Source organism: Engystomops pustulosus, unplaced genomic scaffold, assembly GCF_040894005.1.
Source record: "Engystomops pustulosus unplaced genomic scaffold, aEngPut4.maternal MAT_SCAFFOLD_820, whole genome shotgun sequence".
NCBI lineage: Eukaryota > Metazoa > Chordata > Amphibia > Anura > Leptodactylidae > Engystomops > Engystomops pustulosus.
In genome coordinates this window covers 5,104-24,074 of record NW_027285699.1, presented here as the reverse complement: position 1 = coordinate 24,074, position 18,971 = coordinate 5,104, and the positions used below count along the sequence as shown (strand labels likewise).

The window sequence follows — 18,971 nt, the reverse complement described above, 5'->3', positions numbered from 1 at the left end:
ACAGTGCCTCTGTAAATAGAGAAAGATGAAATATTGGAAATATCTTGTAAGTGCTGCTTAGTATTTACAAAGTTAAACATTCCCAGTTTGTCTTCTATCCTGTCCTAAATCAAAGATGTCGAGTAACAGCCTGTCAACTAATCTCAGACACATATGGCATTGTTGGCTAGGATTTGTATAAAAAGTATAAAAAGTGTATTAATTACGTGTGCTGAACATAACTGGCTCAATCATACCAAGTTTAGATTCTGTTACCAAGAACAACAAACAATAATACTGTAAGAGTAAGACCCAATTTCTTAACACTTACCTTTTTTTTGCAACACAATTTCAGAAATCATTGGTTCCTTTTCTGGGCATTATGTGATTTGTGATCTCTGAAGCTTTCTGACTGAGTTTACAGTACACTTGCAGCTGGCAAAAGGAGACATTGCTCACTAGCCCCTCTTTATAGAGATTCTATATAATAGTCCCACTTTCCTCATCATAGGGGACATTCATCATTGGTTTTTCTTCACTTTTTTGGCTTTAAAAAAGTCTCATTGTGTTTTTTGCTAATTTTTTTGGAGTAAAAAAGTCACAGGGGGCTATTTTAGCCAGTTGAGTATAGAAGCACTAACAATCTTATGACTTACAACAAGTTGCATAAAACGTTGCAAAGTCACCTATAGTGCCATAATATTAAAACCTAATATTGTGTATATTTTCCTGGTGCCACCAAAACAGCTGTGACCCATTGGGGGGAAATTAAAATTGGTAATTTTTAGATGTCTTCTCATTATACTTGAAGTTAGTTATAAAAAATTGTGTGTTAAAGGTTGTTATATGTTGGAGACTTATATTTTCACAAGAGCCATTTTTAGGAATAAGTTCAGTTAAAATTTTTAAACTTTTTAAACCCCCATTTTAGAAACTGTACCATTCAAAACAGCTTTTAGGAAGTTTTTAAGCTTTTCTGTTTTATACAGGAGTTAAAATAATTAGAAGTGAAAAATATATATTTTATAATCATAATGTAAGTGTAATTTGACTTAGTAAATTCTAACTTATTGTTTAACACATGACACATGATATACATATATTGAACTGCAATATGTTTTATGAGAAATGATTTGATTGAGCCTGGTACCAAATAGGCCAATATAAAATACATTCTAAAGTGCTTGAAAGTATTAGTGTACTATTATGCATTTATTAATTAAAACTTTATTTCTCTTTCTGTTCCTGTTGCCTGTAGATTGGCCGCTTGGTGATTGGCCAGAATGGATTGCTGTCTACTCCTGCAGTCTCCTGCATAATAAGAAAAATTAAGGCAATTGGCGGCATTGTTCTTACAGCTAGTCACAATCCTGGTGGACCTGGTGGAGATTTTGGAATCAAGTTTAATGTTGCCAACGGAGGTAAAAGGGTTAATATTTTTTCATAAATAAAATCTATGTAAGAAAAGAGGGTAAGAGGTTATATTTTTCTATTTGCTAGTTAAAAATATAAAGAACAGGTTGTCTGGGATTAGAAAAAGTTTATATATGGCTGGGGGTGTAACAATAAACCTCTTATATTTACCTCACTTCATGCTCCTGTTCTCCTGCGACAACGGACCTTTCTTCCTGCCTCTGTATGTGTGTAGAGGTCGGTGGTGATGCCATATCAAAAAGTGCACGAGACTGGCTGCAGTGGCGCACACACTAACAAAGGCCAGCAATAACGGCCGTCGCCGGAGAACAGGTGCTCGGAAAGAGGTAAGTATAGGATAATACACCCCCCAGCCATATATAAACTTTTTTTCTAATCCTGCACAACTACTTTAATGTCTTGGTTGTACCATTTAGGAAAAAGCAATTTTTGTGATATATTATAAAAAATTTATTCAAACATGTGACCTTCAGAATTTCTGTTTGAATAATTTGTTTCTTGTTGGTAATGGTTACAGACCTTAGTGTTCATGATGCTGACAATATCAACATGTGCACATCTACAGTGTCCATTTTAGGACAAAAGCCAAAAGTCAGGGTCAAGGATCATATAATGGTATATTTTCTATAGTAAGTAAGGTGTAAACATACACCATTTATGTGCAGTTGCCTTTAGATACTTGGCTGTCTTGGTTGTGTGTTGTCCAGTACATTGTAAAGTTCTTACAACTTAAACTACTGTTTGCCTGTGTGTTATGACTATAGTGGGGCAGTAGAACATACCGTACACAGAATTAACAAACGCAGTGTCCCTAGAAGGTGGCTACGCTGTCTAAGTTTCTGGACTGCCCATTTTGCCACCAAAATGAGAGTGTTTCATAGCTGAGATGATGCCAATTTGGAAATTAACGTCCCTGGGAAGAAAACTATTTCCCACAGATTATTATTTCCCACATGACCAATGATGCATACTTTATTGCTACCCTGTTTGTCCCTTCATGACATTGTCTGTAGTGCACTTATAAGAAACCAATGTCCCTCATACTGTTGTGGTCCTTCGACTCCATACATGCCCTGACATAACTGTAGTGCTGTAGTGTCCTGGCTGCTGGTTTAGAGCATAGATTTAATTATAATTCATATAATAAAAGGCCTAAATAATAGTAACAATATCAGAGCCATTTAAGAAAAAAAAGTTTGCTGTCACAGGCACGGGTGCTCCTGCGACCAATATCCGGGGGTTGCCTTGGCTGCCACTGTGGACAAAGTTGTGTCTGTGTAACGACCTAGTGGTACCACTCCGCAACAAGTCCAACCTGCTTTGCGGCGGGCTCTGGTAAAAACCAGGTACCACTTAGACTCCGGTCCCAGGTGACGGCTTACATCATCATCCGCGGTGGTCTAGTGGGTCCACTACCCCTGGTGCCTGACATTTGCTATTGTTGATATTTTCTCAGTTTGACAGTTTTGATACATAAGGCACTTTGTACATGAAACTGTCAGGCTTAGAGGTTGTGGATCCTCTGAACCACTGCGGACGATGGCACAAGCCACTACCTGGGACCGGAGTCTAAGTGGCACCCGGTTTTCACCAGAGCCCGCCGCAAAGCGGGTTGGACTTGCTGCGGCGTGGTACCACCAGGTCGTTCCACAGGCGTGACTTGTCCGCAGTGGCAGCCAAGGTCGAGGTACAGAATCAGCAGGCAATCTCGTAGTCGGGGTCAGGCAGGAGGTCAGGACGGGCAGCACGGGTTCGTAGTCAGAGTCGTAGCAACAGGTCAGGACAGGCGGCAAAGGAGCGTAGTCAGAAACGGAACTGGGGTCACAACAGGAAATCTCAAGAACAGCACAAGGCATCAAAATACAGCTTTCTCTAGGGCGCAAGGCACAAAGATCCGGCAAGGGTAACAGGAAGAGGCAGGGTTAAATAATTAAAGGGAAAAGGCCAGCGCCAATTAGTGGCGCGCTGGCCCTTTAAATTTACAGAACTTGCCGCGCGCGCGCCCTAGCTGTCGGGACGCGCGCGCACAGCCGAAGGGGACGAGGAAGCTGCGGACGGAGCCGACGCCGGAGGGGCAGGAGCCGGGACCCGTGAGTAGCGCTTGCGGTGCGCTGGCGGGGGACCGACGGCACGGGTGAGCCCGCGATCCGTGACGGGGATCGCGGGACCACCCGTGACAGTACCCCCCCCCTTCGGCCTCCCCCTCTTTCTGGGCTGGAGGAATCTCTGCAGGAGATCCTGGTCCAGGATATTGTCCTCGGGCTCCCAGGATCTCTCCTCAGGCCCGAACCCCTTCCAGTCAACCAAGAAGAACCGCTTACCTCTTACAGTCTTAGCATCAAGGATCTCCTTTACCTCAAAGATGTCAGAGGAGTCGGCCACTGGAGCAGGAGGAGACAGCTGTCGGAAGAAGCGGTTCAAGATGACAGGCTTGAGCAGGGATACATGGAAGGAGTTCGGGATGCGCATGGTAGGAGGAAGGCGCAGCTTATATGAGACTGGATTGATGCGATGCATCACCTCGAAGGGACCCAGGAAACGAGGACCGAGCTTGTAGCCAGGAATTTTAAGCCGGACGTATTTGGAGGACAGCCAAACCTTGTCACCAGGAGAGAAGACGGGGGAAGGTCTGCGTCTTTTATCGGCTTGAATCTTAGTTTGCGTCGAAGCCTGTAATAAGGAAAGGCGGGTCTGCTCCCAGATGGTTTTTAAGTCCTGTACCAACTCCTCAACAGCAGGAACATCAGAAGCCACGGGTAGAGGTAGAGGCGGGCGAGGATGGAGTCCATAGTTGACAAAAAATGGATCGGAACCCGCTGATGCAGAGTCCAAGGAGTTATAGGAGAACTCCGCCCAAGGCAACAATTGGGACCAATCGTCCTGACGGGCAGAAACAAAGTGGCGTAGATAGCAGCCCAAAGTCTGGTTAACTCTCTCCACCTGCCCGTTCGACTGGGGATGATAGGCAGAAGAGAAGTCCAACTTCACCTGTAGTTGGTTACAGAGAGAACGCCAAAATTTCGAGACAAACTGTACTCCACGGTCAGAGACTATGTGTCGTGGAAGTCCATGGAGTCGGAAGATGTGGTGAAAGAACTGTTCGGCAAGACATGGAGCAGCTGGCAAACCTGGCAGAGGAATAAAATGGGCCATCTTAGAGAACCGGTCAGTCACCACCCAGATGACAGTATTGCCTGAAGAAGATGGTAGATCCGTGATGAAATCCATAGCAATATGAGTCCATGGACAGCTGGGTATTGGCAACGGCAGAAGAAGACCAGCAGGCTTAAGACGTGAAGGCTTATTCCGGGCACAGGAAGTACAGGCACCCACAAAATCCCGGACATCTCTGGCCAGGTCTGGCCACCAGTAGAATCGGGTAATGAGGGCGATAGAACGCTGCACCCCAGGATGCCCAGCCACACGGGAGCAATGTCCCCAAGACAGAATTCTCCTCCGTAGCACAGGTCGTACGTATGTCTTGCCAGGAGGTAATAGACGAAGATCCACTGGCGCGGCCAGTACAAGTCGGTCAGGAGAGATAACATGACGAGGAACCGGTTCTTCCCCAACGACATCCGAAGCACGAGAAAGGGCGTCTGCCTTGATGTTCTTCTCGGCCGGACGAAAATGAATGAGAAAATCGAACCGGGCGAAGACGAGTGACCAACGAGCTTGGCGTGGGTTGAGTCGCTGAGCAGTCTGGAGATAGAGGAGGTTTTTGTGGTCTGTATAGATGCTGACCGGAAACAGAGCTCCCTCCAGGAGATAACGCCACTCTTCTAGGGCAAGCTTGATCGCCAATAATTCTCGATCTCCTATCCCGTAATTCCTCTCTGCGGAGGAAAAAGACTTGGAGAAGAATCCACAGGTGACTGTGCGGCCTTTGGGACCCTTCTGCGTGAGCACTGCTCCGGCCCCTACAGAGGAGGCATCCACTTCCAGATGAAAAGGCTTTTCAACGTCGGGACGCACCAGGACTGGAGCCGAGGCAAACAAAGATTTTAAGTTCTTAAAGGCCTCCTCAGCTGCCGAAGGCCAGAGTCGGGGATTGGCACCCTTCTTGGTAAGTGCCACAATTGGAGACACCAGAGAGGAAAAACGTGGAATGAACTGGCGGTAATAATTCGCAAAGCCCAGAAATCGCTGTATAGCGCGCAGTCCCACTGGGCGAGGCCACTGAAGAACCGCCGACAGCTTGGCAGGATCCATACGAAGGCCTTTGTCCGAGATGACATAGCCGAGAAATGGAATACTCTGCTGATGGAACAGACACTTTTCCAGCTTGGCATAGAGACGATTGGTCCTTAATCGACTGAGTACTTGCCGTACTTGGACTTGGTGGGTCTCAAGGTCCGGAGAAAACACGAGGATATCGTCCAGATAGACCAACACACAGACATAAAGCAAGTCTCTAAAGATGTCATTCACGAACTCCTGAAAGACGGCTGGTGCATTACAGAGTCCGAACGGCATCACCAGATATTCGAAGTGTCCATCTCAGGTATTAAAAGCGGTCTTCCATTCATCCCCTTGGCGGATACGAATGAGGTTGTAAGCCCCACGAAGATCCAACTTGGAGAAGATCTTAGCTCCACGAAGGCGGTCAAACAACTCAGTGACCAATGGCAACAGATAACGGTTCTTAACCGTGATTTTGTTAAGACCGCGATAGTCTATGCATGGTCGGAGTGACCCGTCCTTTTTGGTCACAAAGAAAAAACCTGCACCAGCCGGGGAGGAAGACTTGCGTATAAATCCCCTCTGCAGATTTTCTCGGATATAGTCCGACATGGCTGAGGTTTCTGGTACAGAAAGCGGATACACACGACCCCGTGGGGGAGAAGTGCCCGGCAACAGATCCACAGGACAATCGTAGGGACGGTGAGGTGGCAACGTCTTAGCTTGCTTCTTTGAGAAGACATCACGAAAGTCCTTATAACATGCCGGAAGACCCTCCAGGGCCTTAAGGGACACAGAAGAGACCAGAACTGGCACAGGACGAGGCAAATCCACACAACGAGATTGGCAGTCGGGTCCCCACCGAAGGATCTCCCCCGTCTTCCAGTCAAGAACGGGTGCGTGGAACTGCAACCATGGTAGACCCAACAGGAGGGAGGATGTGGAACGTGGAAGCACATAAAAGGACAGGTTCTCCTTGTGCAGCACACCGACTTGCATAGACAGTGGCTTGGTGCGGTAGTGGACCGGGTCAGAAAGGATTTGTCCACTGACGGAGGAGATGACCAACGGCCTTTCAAGACGGACCACAGGAAGGTGATGCCGGGAGACCAAGGCGGCATCCACGAAGTTCCCCGCGGAGCCTGAGTCCAAGAAGGCAGAGACCTGGATCTGGGTGCCGGTGCCCACGCTGAGAAGCACCGGTATCATCAAACGTGGAGAAGCTTTGCTCACACCTAGGGGCGCTTCTCCCAAGAACCCTAGGTGCTGGCGTTTCCCGAAGGTTGGGGATGGATTGGGCAAGACCCCAGGAAGTGTCCAGGACTGGCACAGTAGAAGCAGAGGTTTCCCTGACGCCTTCTGATACGCTCCTGGGGAGAGAGTCTGAGCCTGTCCACCTCCATAGGTTCCTCCACGGGTGGTACATCAGGGGGCTGGAGCGGTCTTTGAAAAGCTGGAGCCAGGCGAGGAAATCGTCGTGGGCGAACTTGCGGTTGCTCTAGGCGTAATTCCTCAGCACGTTCTCTAAATCGCACATCAATCCGGGTGGCTAAGGTGATAAGACCACCCAGGGTAGACGGCAGATCCCGAGCGGCCAGAGCATCTTTAATATGAGGGGCAAGTCCCTTCTTAAAGGTTGTGGACAGGGCCGCATCGTTCCAGGAGAGTTCCGTGGCCAAGGTACGGAACTGGACCGCATATTCTCCCACGGATGAGCCCCCCTGGCGGAGATTCAACAGCGCAGTCTCGGCAGAAGAGGCCCGTGCAGGTTCCTCAAAAACGGACCGGAACTCCGCCAGAAATGCAGTGAGATTGTCTGTGACCGGGTCGTCTCTGTCCCAGAGAGGAGTAGCCCAGGCCAGGGCCATACCAGAGAGAAGGCTGACGATGAAGGCCACCTTGGATCGTTCCGTGGAGAATTGAGACGGCATCAACTCAAAATGCAGGGAGCACTGGGTTATGAAGCCCCTGCAAGACTTGGGATCACCATCATACTTCCCGGGCATAGACAGCCGTAGCCTCGGTTCAGCGGCGGGAAGAGAAGCCGGGATAGCGGGAGCCACTGGAGCGGCCTCAGGAACCTGTTGTTGCTGCTGGGTGGCCAGCAGCTGCTGCAGCATGGCGGTAACCTGTTCCAGCTGTTGGCGTTGAGCGACAATCTCTCGGGATTGTTGACCCACGATGGCAGCCAGAGTCGGCCGAGTAGGAAGCGGCACCTCAGCGGGATCCATGGCCGGATCTTACTGTCAGGCTTAGAGGTTGTGGATCCTCTGAACCACTGCGGACGATGGCACAAGCCACTACCTGGGACCGGAGTCTAAGTGGCACCCGGTTTTCACCAGAGCCCGCCGCAAAGCGGGTTGGACTTGCTGCGGCGTGGTACCACCAGGTCGTTCCACAGGCGTGACTTGTCCGCAGTGGCAGCCAAGGTCGAGGTACAGAATCGGCAGGCAATCTCGTAGTCGGGGTCAGGCAGGAGGTCAGGACGGGCAGCACGGGTTCGTAGTCAGAGTCGTAGCAACAGGTCAGGACAGGCGGCAAAGGAGTGTAGTCAGAAACGGAACTGGGGTCACAACAGGAAATCTCAAGAACAGCACAAGGCATCAAAATACAGCTTTCTCTAGGGCGCAAGGCACAAAGATCCGGCATGGGTAACAGGAAGAGGCAGGGTTAAATAATTAAAGGGAAAAGGCCAGCGCCAATTAGTGGCGCGCTGGCCCTTTAAATTTACAGAACTTGCCGCGCGCGCGCCCTAGCTGTCGGGGACGCGCGCGCACAGCCGAAGGGGACGAGGAAGCTGCGGACGGAGCCGACGCCGGAGGGGCAGGAGCCGGGACCCGTGAGTAGCGCTTGCGGTGCGCTGGCGGGGGACCGACGGCACGGGTGAGCCCGCGATCCGTGACGGGGATCGCGGGACCACCCGTGACAGAAACATTTAAGAGTGATATTAAAAATATGTAGGGACTTTTCAATTTCTTATTTTTAATATTTTCCCAGAAATCCCAAACACGATTTCGACATGTGATTTTAATTATGTTGCTCATTGAATATTCATCAGTCAAATATTAGGCAGGTACCACATACCTGCAATTTTATAAATCTCCACATATTTTTCCTTAAAAAATTCTTTATGGGTTTCATCCAGATATTGTTGACTGCGTTCAGTGCTTCCAATCCATTGACTTAAACTGTCCTAATGCCCTACATTAGTTGATATGCTTTGACATGTTTGTTTTAGGTTCACCTACTTCTATTTTTACTTAAATTTTATTCTGTTTTAGGTCCTGCTCTCGATGCAGCTACAGATAAGATTTATCAGATCAGTAAAACTATTGAGGAATATGCTATTTGTCCAGACCTTAGGATTGACCTCTCAAGAGTTGGGAGACAGGAATTTGACCTGGAGAATAAGTTCAAGCCATTTAGAGGTAATGAGGATTTGATTTATTGTTGGACCTCTTCATGGCAACTGACAAAAGTACACTTGTAAATTTTAGCATTTAGTGTGTGGGGTGTGAAAAAATAATTTGCAGAAATCTCTGTCATGAACATTTGAATATATTGTGCCAATAAGCTGTATGCCAAACAAGCGCTGTAATGCCTGACATATGTTTCTTACGGTACCAGCCATACATATCCAAAATATAGTGCTAGCTACATATGCCATAGATGCCTTATAAAATGCTTGCCATATATATCCTTTGGAGTGTGAGCTACACATGCCACTATAATGTGCCAGACATATGTGCATCTGTGATGCCAACCACAATTCCCTTATTTTCAGATAATTCTGCACTGTAAAAGCAGCAGGTAAAAAAAATATTCTTCTATGATAATATTTTCTGTTGTTTGAATATTTGTACTTTTATTCCCTGTCCTTTCATTAAAGGCTTTTTAAGGATCAAATTGTACCTCCAAATGGCCCAATGTACTTAAAAGGGCGGAACGGTGGCTGAGTGGGCAGCACTTCTGCCTTGCAGCGCTGGGGTCCTGGGTCAACATCTGTTTGTATGAGTTTGTATGTTCTCTCTGTGTTTCCGTGGGTTTCCTCCGGGTACTCTGGTTTCCTCCCACACTCCAAAAACATACTGTTAGGTTGTTTAGATTGTGAGCCCCATGGAGACAGGGACCAATTTGTCATGCTTTGTGCAGCGCTGCGTAATCTGTGTGCGCTATATAAATAAATAAAGAATTATTAAAAAGCAGGCAGATAATCCACAATACTGTCATACAAAAAAAATCTAGTTGCACCTTGGGGCATACCTAGAAATGAAGTGGCTGCATAGTAAAAGTCAGTTTGAAATGGTTGATGCATTTCGAGGGTCACATTGCCCTTAGACTTAGCAACTGGTCTCACATTCCTTCACAGCTCAGCATGTTATTAGGTTGATTCCCAAGTGAAAAGTCAGTGGTTTGTGCAAATTGCATGATGTGAAGGACGGCTGGAATAATATGAAAAAGGTTGGACATTCTGGCAAAACATAAGTGGCTCATCACAAGGTCTATCAGTTCTGGTTGGACAAACATGTCAGTGGAGGTCGCTTGAATGCTGTTTAATAGTGGGACCACAGACCCAAAAACGGTGAAGAAACCTAATTTTCAATACATCAATACGTCATAAGAAGCGTCAGCTAGAGCTTTCAGAAAAGTATGAAAAGTGGACAGTAGAATATTGGAAATGGGTGATGTGGAGCAATGAGCTGTAACTCAATAGACTAGACTCTGATGCAAACATGTGCAAACATAACTGGAAGAAACAAGAGGAAAGGGGGCTAATGGACTGTGAAAATTTGAAGCACACGTATGGGTGAAGAAGCCGACTGATTAGGCCTGGATTATAGGGAGGTTCCTCACCAGTGACCAGGAGGAGGGGGCTCCCACCATCCTGCCTACCCCATCTCTTGACACATAATCAGCAGTATAAGAGTGCTGGGAACACTGATACTTCCTACTTTCATAAAGCACAGGGATTCGTAATCTCTTTCCTATCTCCGGGTCTGACGGGAGTGACCAGGCAGGGTCACATGGCGGAGGGGCAAGGCTATGTGGGTGGAGGGATCTTACCTTGTATATACTGACTATACTATATACATGACTATAATATCTCTGTAGTGTATATTAACGCTGTACTGTGACATCAGTGTATGCATTAACCCTGTTCTGTGTAATCATTGCATGTATTATTTTTGTACCGTGTATTATTCCTGTACTGTGACATCACTCTATTTATTCCCTCTGTATTGTGATATCAATTGTGTGTATTATCTCTGTTCTGTGTATTATCCCCTGTACTGTGACATCGCTGTATGTTTTGACCCTGTATTATGACATCAATGTGTAAGATCCCCCACCGGACCTAGTTTTTCTTCTGGTGACTGGGGCATTCTATGGTCATGGTGCTTGCTATTGGGATCAGAGCAAGGGCCTGGCAGGTCCATAGCCGGTGGTGTGTGCAAGAAAAGTGAAGGGAGGGACTGATGGAATAAGTTTCTCCATGGGGCAACCGCTGAGGTGTATATAGGAATCCCTAGGTGATCAAGGATGAGGAGCCCGTGATGGTGATCCTGGGATCACACAGAGGCACGTTGTGCAAATCAACTTGTGCAATGAACAGAAGGCAACACCCGAACATCAGCAGCAGGTTCAGCAGTGTGGAAAGCTGGTAGGAGGTAGCTGGTCCACAGGAAGGGTTGATCACAGCCTAGTAGTAACTTCAGGCTGGGTTGGTAAAAATGGAGCCGAGTCCAGACAGTGGCCCTCTGCTCTGGGGCTTAGTCTTGTTACTTGCCCAAGATGTCAGGCAGCTGGCCCGAGACACCCTTGAATCTAATTGAGAGCATGCCCAGAAGAATTTAGCCAGTGTCGAAGCCAAAGGTGGATTTACAACATACTAACAACATGGTCAAAATTAAACATTAACAATGTAGTCACATGACAGGAATCAGCATAACTAAGCATTTGCAATATAGTTGCATTTCAAATTTATGTATAAAATAACCAAGATTATTGTCACAATGGTAGTCTCACATTTAAAGCTGTAGTGGATGGTGAGATATGGAATCTAATGTTCAAAATATTTACAGACACCCACTCATAAATTTCTATGCTCCTTTCCCTGCTACACAGACCCTACTCATGAATCTATATGCGCCTCCCCTACTATAGAGAGCCCCAATCTTTCATTTATATGCTTCTCCTCCTTGAATGTGGACAGTAACGAAATAATAAAATGCATTTCCCTGCCAACGATCCCATGCCACACTGAGGACTGTCTACTCATCAAAGCTCTTTTGCCTTGGCTCTAGTAGAAGGATGTTGACAGTGCAATTACATCATTGCAATGCTTGTATCAAAGAAATTATACACAGAAAGGATTCTCTCCTGTACTATAGTCCAAATCAATGGTATCTACTTAATTAGCTCAATTACAGTAAACTGGTCTTTGATAGTTACTTTGATAGTAAGTTGAAATCATTTATGTTATATTTTGTAACCTTTAAAGATAGTTTCCTAAATGTTCAACTTTCTACGATTAAAAGCTTTGAAAACAATGCATTTGCATTCACAAACTAAGACAACTGTCTATGGAGCTGTATAATAGATCTGTGTCAGGGCTCACTCTCACAAACGTAATTGGAACAGCTATGCGGCTGCACCATTTGGTGCCTGGTTATGGTGCCGTGAGCACACTTTGCCGCACCACACCGTGACCATGCATAGCAAAATATAGGACATGCCCTATATTTCACTGTGTTACGGCACTGACCCTGCGCTACTATGGAAAATCCCTTTAAACAACTTGCAACAAACATTCCAGTTCAAGTTGCCTTGAAAGTTATAGTTCTAATGTTTACCTAGGTGTTTACCTCATCTAAAATAATGTCATAATAAATCTAAATAATATAGAACTGTGTTCCTTTACAATCCTTACCCTCAGCCCCTTCCCTTGTTTTCCATAGCTGAACTTGATAGACATTTTTCAACTGTTCTAACTATGTAGCTATGTACCAATGTTAAATATTTTTTTTCCTTTGGATTGCTTTTTAGTTGAAGTAGTGGATTCTGTTGATGTTTACTTCAATTTACTCCGGACAATTTTTGACTTTAATTCAATTAAGAGCTTGCTTACTGGTCCCAATCAGCTGAAAATAAGGATTGATGCTATGAATGGAGGTAAGGAAAAGGCTGTTATGCATACTAAATATTGGAAAATATAGGAGAGAGTTTAGAATATAGAAGTAAGAATAAACATTTAAAATACAGATTGCATACTAAATATTGGAAAATATAGGAGAGAGTTTAGAATATAGAAGTAAGAATAAACATTTAAAATACAGATTTTACAGAATTACTTGTAGAGTGAAGTAACACAGATCAGGGATTTTAGTACAAAGTAAATAGAGTAATTTTTAGGTTTGAACCTGTTTAGTTATACAGTTAAATGGGTTAAATAAACTACAATCTGTGGGGAAACCTGAAAGTAAAGTATGAAATTGTTTTGCAATTCTTCATATAAAGAAAGGTGAAACTGTATAATAACAGTTTTATAATAGAAGTAAATAATAATAACAATGGAAAATATTCAATTATATAGCGCCAACATATTCCATGTACATTATTAAACCCCTACCAAATCTTAAGCACAAAATCATTAAATAGCTATATGTAATATTTAGATAACAGATATCCCAAGCTTTATTAACTCAAATATATAAAATTAAGAATCGATTCACTTGACCTTTAGAAAGAAAATGCCCGTGGTATGACAATCTTTTGCAATCCAGTAGGTATTGAATCAGGGCTTACATAAATTGTATTATAAAAATAACAGGCCCTGTTAACTGAATGGAATTTAATTCTAACATATTACAAGTGTAAAGTCTTTGTTCTGACCTTTTGGAATACATTGCCTTGTGCTGTTTTGGTAAAAAATATACATGGTATCATCTTTTTTCTAGTGATGGGTCCTTATGTTCGAAAAATACTCTGTGATGAGTTAGGAGCACCTGCTAATTCTGCAGTTAATTGTGTTCCCCTGGAAGACTTTGGTGGTCAGTATCCTGACCCCAACTTAACATATGCCAGTGGTCTCCTGGAGGTTATGAAAGGAGGGGAACATGGCTTTGGAGCTGCATTTGATGCTGACGGAGTAAGTATTTCAGGTATTTCAAGCATGCTGTCTGTTGCATGGGAGCTATTTGCTACTCAGAGACTTTTGAGGAATTGTATTTTGTGATATAACTGCCAAAAATATTATCAGAGCCTGGATAAAATACATTTAATAGTAAAAAAAATGTCTGAAATCATTATTCTGCTTTTTAATAGTAGTTGGTGTAAACAAAACAGTTAATGTTCTTTCTAAATTGCATAATTAATCCCTATAGTGATGCGGCCTGAAAATGCTCTAGTCACCAGGCATTTTTAGCTTTTTAGCATTTTGTTTAAGGGCAATAACTTATTTTTTTGCATACTACCGTAACAAATTTTGGAGTGTATTTTTTCATGACACATAGATCTAGTTAAAATGCAACAAAAGTTTTAACTTTTATTTTTTATTTGTATTTGTGGTTAAAATTGGAGAATAGTATTTTTTTGTAAAGTTTAGTACATATTTTTTTTAATTTTCAAATTTACTCAAAATTAACATTATTAATGAGTTTCCTACTTTGTTTTGGTCATTTTGATATGTAATATGTATAGTCTCAAGCAAACAGGGCAACGATAGCGGTGTTTTTTGTAATGTAGTGGGCTGTGAGTTATGTCCTGTCACACCTACCTGTCCTATGAGATGTAAATAAACGAAGAGTACTTGGGTGAGTGCCGCTTGTTTTTTCTATTTTTTTTACTTTTTGAAGACGCTGGCTTCAGCAGCTGAACACCACCCGTGATACTGCTGAAACCCGGTAGATGTCATTGCCAACTTGCTACAGCACACAGGTCCGGTAGTACCGACGCACCCTTTGGATAGTGTGAACACTGTCCTATATAGACTCTTTTGTGTATCTTATAAATCATACATCTTTTCTAACAATGCAGCTTAGATATAGTGGCTCATTTTTATGTATGGTAGATGCCTATAACATGAAAATTTAGATACAGAGCCCAAGCTTTATGTATGGTAGACACCTTTAAATGGTTTTTGTATACCGGCTGTGATTACACTCCAGTTATATTGTGTGGTCATCTCTGAATGTATTGAGATTGAAGTACTGTATAAGCAGAATACTGTAACTCTTGCAGACTTCTTTATAACCTTAGTTGCTTTCTTATATATTAAAATAGTGCTACTTCTCAATTTAAAAGATTGATAATCTCCTCATGGGAGTGGGAGAAATGGCAGTTTGTGTAATAAATCTCATGCACACGACTGTTGTTTTTGGCTGTGAGCTAGCTTCTCAAACTGAGGCTTTCTCACATCCTAGTTGTCTACTACTGGGCTCATTCAAAGCACCGTGCATGCACTGTGTAGCACTGTGCACCACCATATCGGGAAACGTGCTGATAGCCCACACCACAAAAGATAGGGACATTGGCGGGACATTGACAGAAGCACATGAGTCGATGCGCAGGGAGGCAACTTGGAGTGTAAAATAGCCTTAGCTCACAGAGGCTATTACATACAAGACATGATGCGATTTGCCCATTGTAATAGATGATGCGGAAAATCCCCATGTAGTATCCCCACTGTAGTATGGCAGTACATGTGGTCTCCTACTTAAGGACACCCAACTTACAGACGACCCCTAGTTAAAGACGGACCCCTCTTCCTCCTATGACCTCTGGTGAAGCTCTCTGGCTGCTTTTCTATAGTCCCAGTCTGCAATGATCAGCTGTAAGGTGTCTGTAATAAAGGTTTATTGATAATCCTTTGTCCCTTTACAACAAAAAAATGTGTCCAGAATTACAATGATAAAATATACAGTTTCGACTTACATACAAATTCAACTTAAGAACAAACCTATGGACCCTATCTTGTACATAACCCGGGGACCGCCTGTATATGGTAGGATAAAACAGACAACCTAGGGTGAAAATACCCTAGGGGGTCTGAAAAATAGTATAAATAAAAATAAAAAAAAGTTACCCCCATTACCCTAGAACTGATATAGGAATGAATAAACAAGTTAAATCATAAACATGTTAGGTATCACCAAGTCCCAAAATCTCTGGTCTGTCAAAATACAGAAACAATTATTCCCAACGTTTAACCTGTAATGGAAAATAGCGCACAAATGTCCAAAACACCACTTTTTAGCCATATTTTGCATTTTACATTGTGCAACATATAAAAATGTTTACAAAAAATGATCAAAAAGGCGCAGAGTCCTCAAAATAGTAGCAATAAGTGACACTATACCAGAAATATGACAACGTCATTGGTGTCAGAAGATGGTGAAAAAAAATTTTTTTTTTTACACAAGGTTTACCGTATATACTTGTGTATAAGCCGAGATTTTCAGCACAAAAAATGTGCTGAAAAACCTCGCCTCGGCTTATACACGAGTCAATGATAAAAATAAATACATTAATACTCACCCTCGCGGCTCCCGGCGGCTCCCGATCCCTGTCGGCGGCTTCTTCACTCTTCACTGGCCGGGAGATCGCGCTGGCCGTCGCACACTGTGATGCGACGCTGTCGCCGCGGATGACGTCATCAGCGGCGACAGCGCGGCATCACAGTGTGCGACGGCCAGCGCAATCTCCCGGCCAGAGAAGAGTGAAGAACCCGACGGGAGCCGCGATGGGGATCGGAAGCCGCAACGAACATCGGGACAACGGAGGGTGAGTATTAAGTTTATTTCTTTATCTGTATACTGATGGGGGCAGGCTGTATACTACTGATGGGGGCAGGCTGTATACTACTGATGGGGGCAGGCTGTATACTACTGATGGGGGCAGGCTGTATACTACTGATGGGGGCAGGCTGTATACTACTGGGGGCAAGCTGTATACTACTGGGGGCAAGCTGTATACTGCAACTGTATACTACTGGGGGCAAGCTGTATACTACTGGGGGCAAGCTGTATACTACATGGGGGCTGGTTGACTGTATACTACATGGGGGCAGGCTGTATACTACACCCTCGGCTTATACTCGAGTCAATAGGTTTTCCCAGTTTTCAGTGGTAAAATTAGGGGTCTCGGCTTATACTCGGGTCGGCTTATACTCGAGTATATACGGTACATGTTTTAAAATGTATTAAAACACAATAAATCCCTGTGACCTTACCGAGCCAAAGAATAAAGTAGACATGTTATTTCAAGCCTGCTGTGAAACCAAGGCCACAAGAAAATGGTGCAAATGCTTTTTATCACCACATTTGGAAAAATGTTCCTGCTTTCCAGTATGAGGCATGAAATAATAAATACCAGTGAAATTTGTTACGCAGATATAAGCCCTCATGCAGCTTTGTACAGGGAACAATAAAAAAATGAAAGATCTTTTGAAAGTGGGGATAGAAAATGAACAAAAAGGCTGCATCCTGAAGGGTTTAAAACACATTTTCTATATACGAAGACATAACAAAAGTAGCATATGGATACTGATGACATGGGAAATCTACCTCTGGATCTACTAAGCTACGGTAAGTAGTTTCCACAAGGTAGATTTCCTGTAAAAGTTTGACGTGTTAGAATTTCTATTTAGCATAACCAATTTATCATTTAGCTTAATTAAATTAAACATCTGCATTTGTTTCAGGACAGGTACATGATTTTAGGACAAAATGGCTTTTTTGTGAATCCTTCTGATTCCTTAGCGATTATTGCAGCCAACCTCTCCTGTGTGCCTTACTTTCGACAAATGGGTGTGCGAGGTTTTGGGAGAAGTATGCCTACAAGTACAGCTATAGACAAGTAAGTATCTGAGGAGTTGTTTTATTATATTTTTATACTTTATTTCTACTGCACCAAGATGGAGATGAATTGAATGAAACTATATATGTGTGAATAGAAAGATGAAATGTGCAAGTACTGTAAATACAATATTTTGAGAAAAAGAAACACTTTTATTATTGGCCACCTATAGCTTGGATGCAATGTGTGATACAATTGGGCTTGGAGGCATACAAGTTATGCATCATATCCTGCAACACATTAACCCACAGATTTTGCAGCCGGGCCTATGTAACCTGCTTATTTTTGCTGCCAAAGTTTGGGTGTTGCTGGTCTGATAAATGTTCAATTAATAATAAATCTGGTGGTTGGGCTGGCAAAGGAAATGTTGGAATTTGAAAGAGACCAACAAATGCTTCCAAGGCCTCCATGCTCAAATTTGACATTTCTAAGATGCCAAAGAGAACCTGGATTTATCGCTAAAGACAATAGAGTTCCAGACCCCAGCAGTTCAGATTTTTGTTCATGACCCCACTGCAAATAAATACTACAATGGCTAGATGTCAAAGTGGTCAATAGCAGAACATGCAAAACATGTGATCCGGCTTCAAGACAAAACATTCCACCGTTGTTCTCTTAAAAATTCCAAAAGTTTATTGTCATCTCAGGATAAAAGCATACATGTATGGAGTCAACACATAGGTCGAGAAGAATTGCCTACGCGTTTCGGGTAATACCGCTACCCTTATTCATGGCCATGAATAAGGGTTTGATATCACTCCAGGTGAGCTGGCTTACAACTTCTGTTGAATAGCAGAACATGTATTGACCTTAGAGACCCCAAATTTCCTTCTTAGCACTGGAAAACGGTCTGGGTAGAGAGAGGAGTTTGGAATGACAGTGCCACTTGTGTCTGGATGGTGAAAAAATAAATAATTGGAACTACTCATGTTTTAGGCAAAATCAATCTCTGTTGATGATCTGGGCCACCTGAAGGCTGTATGCTATGTGTGTATGCTTTTATGTAATCATTGCTCTCAATAACTCCTTACAGCTAGGTCAGCATGGCCTACATGGTAGACAATGGGGGAGAGGCAAATAGAATGGCTCCTCCTTCACCCCATCCAGTAGTAATATATCAGGTTATTTTTTAGTTCATGCATTTCCTTTGCAGTATCTGAACCCCTTGATGATATCTGGTGAAGTAATGATATTTTAAGTGTCAAGTTCTGCCTTGTAGCAGGTATTTGCTCCCCTGATTCTGCCCAGCTTCTTACTGGAGATGGGGCCTGAGGCAAGAGGCTCAACTCGCCTCATGGCTGGTTAACCGCTGAAGCAGGGTCACTGGTAACTACAATTGCTTTTGTCTATTACTAGTTACTAGCAGTAGCTAACTGCAGTACTGGCATTTTTTCATAAAGAAGTCTTAATAGTCAAGGTTTTTCTGAATTCAAAGTTGTTTCCATACAACTGAGGATAAAGACATTTGAAAATATTTGCATGCAGGCCCGACCATGACACATTTTGGATGCAGCACGAAT

General features: G+C 43.7%; 1 protein-coding gene across 1 annotated transcript; it reads left to right on the top strand.

The window, feature by feature from the left end:
- Positions 1 to 1,237: 1,237 nt before the first annotated feature.
- On the top strand, positions 1,238 to 17,455 carry LOC140112535 (phosphoglucomutase-like protein 5; the record flags this gene model as incomplete). The annotated part of the gene is made up of 5 exons (XM_072132521.1): positions 1,238 to 1,400; positions 8,877 to 9,023; positions 12,643 to 12,768; positions 13,554 to 13,744; positions 17,297 to 17,455. Coding segments are annotated over 5 exons (786 nt in total), but the record flags the coding sequence as incomplete, so codon positions are not given.
- Between the last annotated feature and the right edge of the window lie 1,516 nt (positions 17,456 to 18,971).